Here is a 3,123-nt window from a genome sequence, read left to right on the forward strand (position 1 = left end):
TTTACTAACCAGTGTGCAGAAATTATACTTGCAGGGATCTTGGATCTTTCAACAAGATAATGATCCGAAGAACACAACAAAAATAGTAAAAGAATGGCTGCTTTATCGTACTCCTAAGACAATGGATCATTCTCCACAGTCACCGGACTTAAACCCTATTCAACATTTGTGGGAGCATTTAGGCCACCAAATCCGGAAAAGGACCATCACCACTCGCTATAAAGGAAGAGTGGGATAAAATTTCATCTGACGTGACAAAAAAACTAGTTGAGTCAATGCCCCGAACACTGTCTTCCGTTATCAAAGCAAAAGGGAAATCAACAAATACTAAATTGATATCATTTTTGTAAAATATATCTCTGTACACTTTATTTTGACGCGTAAAATATGCACTAAATTTTGTTTTTGTCTTACAACTTTTGTTGTTGTAATTTATTTTTTTGTTGTTTTCTAGTAATTAGTAGAGAATCAAATACTAATTAAAAAAACATGAAATAAAAATATATTGTTTTGTTATAAAAGACTGAAATAAAATCCATATTATAACAAAATGCTTTGTACACTTTATTTTGACGCTCACAGTATATTTTTTTTTTTTTGATCCGGCTGATTTAATTTATTTTTATTTGAATTTGTATGAAAATAATTGGTTTGCTAATCGACTTTTTCCTCTATGATCAAGTTTCCGTAGGCCAGAAATATTTTCGTACAAATATCCCCAAGAGTTGCAAATGAAATTACCTTCGGAGTGGCATTTCATATTTTTAAGTCACGAAATGTGAAAGAATTATGCCATGTTGGCAAAGATATGATGCACAACAATACAAGGACGCAGAGGAGCAAGTACCTTCTATATTCAACAGAATAGGTTAGGTTAGATTTTTTTGGTACCACTGGGTAACATGGGAATCTCAGTGTTAAATCATCATTGGAACTATTTAGGTGCTCTCATGAAGCGTAGGATAGGTTTTATACCAGTTAGTTCCGTAAGGAAGCCAACCGTAAGAAAGTCTAGCTAAGGCTGGATAGTTACAGAGGAAGTGTTCTACTGTTTCTTCCTCTTTGTCGTCTGCACAACTTCTGCACTATTCATGAGAAAATACTCCTAGCCTAGAAGAGTGCCTACCTAAAAGCCACTGACTGGTGACACAAGCCACGATCTTCGAGATGTTTTCTCTTGGGAGGCTTTGGGTTATGCAGCCAAATTAGCCTGGTTGTAGGTTGGGTTGAAGCGGTTGTCCACTGTGGGAGACACTTAGGCTCATGGCCCATTGTGATGCCGCGTGGGGTACTTGCCCTTATCCCTCCTAAAACCAATGTGTGCTTTTCAAAAATTTGTAGGATCCTTAATTCCGACAGAGCCGAGATCTTCTAATTCATTAAAGGATTGTCTACCAAAAATGGCGAGTCTACATCTGGATAGAGCAGGACAGTGTCACAGATCGTCTCTTCCTCGTCTAGACAACTTCTGCAGAAGTCATGTGTTTGCACACCCATTCTCTGGGCGTGGCCCGTAATAACTGAAATCAGTGTGTTAAGACTGTGCTTATCTCTTCTTAGTAGAAGTTCCGTGCGTTTAGCATTGAGAGTTGGTCACAGTTGTCGGGCGATTTTGCAAGTGGCTTCATTAAGCCATCTTTCATTCGCTACTTTTACAATTTCTTCGAGGGGGTACGTAGTTTACATGTTTTCAAGTGTATTCTGATAGTCTGGTTGTAACGCTGGTATGACCTATCCTCCTGGAGAATATTATTTTTTAGCATTAATTGCACGTTGGTCGGCCTAGCAATTTCCTTCAATATTTCTATGTCCTGGAACCCATATAAAACTGACCTTGAAGACAACGGAAAAACAAATAAAAAATATATTAGGAGTTTATTTATTATCTTTCTAAATACATTTTTTCACTCGGGTATTATAATATTCTTTGTTTTTTAATAAAATAATATTTAGGTACCAATCAAGGAGTTGATCGGCTGCACAAAGTTCCGAGCACAAAAATAATAATTCATTAATAGCTATGAGATTAAATATACATAATTTCATTCCACAAAAAGCATTGCTAATACTGCAAAGTATACACAATTCAACTACTGACTGTGCAATAGTTTGGTAAAGTCTGCATATGCTGATTCCAGATCGAATAGAAACTGTCGCACTTGCCCTTCGGATAACTCATCTGAAGCTTGCATATCGTTTAGAGTGCTCAGCCAGTTTTCAACTTTTTGTTTCGCTTCGAAATCTTTTGGAATTAATGAAAGTCGATTCATGTTATCAGCTAAATCTTTTACGTCCGGCTGTAGAGCATCCATTGTGTTCATTTTAAGGCGCAGTTTATCCATGATTGTAATGAATAAGGACACGATTTCTGCAATACATTTGGATGTATTCCCCTTGTCATCTCGTATTGTGATGGGCCTGTCTTCACGTATTCGCTCGAGCGCTGCAGGGCAGTCCAATCGGAATTTCTTTACAAATGTGTCTACATTGGGATACTCATCGCATTGAACTTGCTTGAAGGCGACCTTGTATTGCACTAAATACTTGGAACATGCAGCTGTATACTCTTGCGGAGTGATGCAATCACGGATGTACGCCTTCTCAAGTTGTTGGAGCGTATTGATGATGGCATACAAGTCCGCCATATTATCGTACTTCTCGCGTTCACGTGCATTACGATAGAGCTTGACCTCCTCGTACAATTCGGGGCAATTTTCCTGCATTGCTTAGCTGCTGGTAGAACAATATGAGAAGTTTCGTTTCTTTTCAACCAAAAAATATAAACAGAAATAGGAATTTCGAACAGATGACGAATATTTTGCTTTTGATAGATGACAAATATGACAGTTACCAACGTTGGGGAAATTTCCAATTATCTGCTGGTAGAGTTGCCTGTATTCGTATTTTCGCTTTTTTTATTCCTCAACAAGTTAGAAAAGTACTTTTTTTACTAGTGCTAATTTTTCAGTTCTAGTTCAACTATGCTTTCCAGTTAAACTTTATATAAACACGGAATTTCGCCAGTATAAACTCAGGTGCAGTTTTTCAGTGCATATTTACGGTGGTAAATATTTAAACTGAGTTTAAGCCTATACAATTGGGTGTTTAACGATTCGGGGTCTT

At 37.3% G+C, this 3,123-nt stretch overlaps 1 protein-coding gene across 1 annotated transcript; it reads right to left on the bottom strand.

Annotated features, from left to right (window-relative positions):
* Positions 1 to 1,863: 1,863 nt before the first annotated feature.
* LOC128866169 (vacuolar protein sorting-associated protein 28 homolog) lies at positions 1,864 to 2,850 on the bottom strand. Its single transcript, XM_054106691.1, has one exon. The coding sequence runs from the start codon at positions 2,721 to 2,723 to the stop codon at positions 2,091 to 2,093; it is 633 nt and encodes a 210-aa protein (XP_053962666.1). The 5' UTR covers positions 2,724 to 2,850; the 3' UTR covers positions 1,864 to 2,090.
* Between the last annotated feature and the right edge of the window lie 273 nt (positions 2,851 to 3,123).

This window comes from Anastrepha ludens, chromosome 6 (assembly GCF_028408465.1).
Source record: "Anastrepha ludens isolate Willacy chromosome 6, idAnaLude1.1, whole genome shotgun sequence".
Lineage (NCBI taxonomy): Eukaryota > Metazoa > Arthropoda > Insecta > Diptera > Tephritidae > Anastrepha > Anastrepha ludens.

What these genes read in the sequence shown, in the direction of transcription:
- LOC128866169 (XM_054106691.1), bottom strand. Translation starts at nt 2,723, where the DNA reads ATGCAGGAAAATTGCCCCGAATTGTACGAGGAGGTCAAGCTCTATCGT.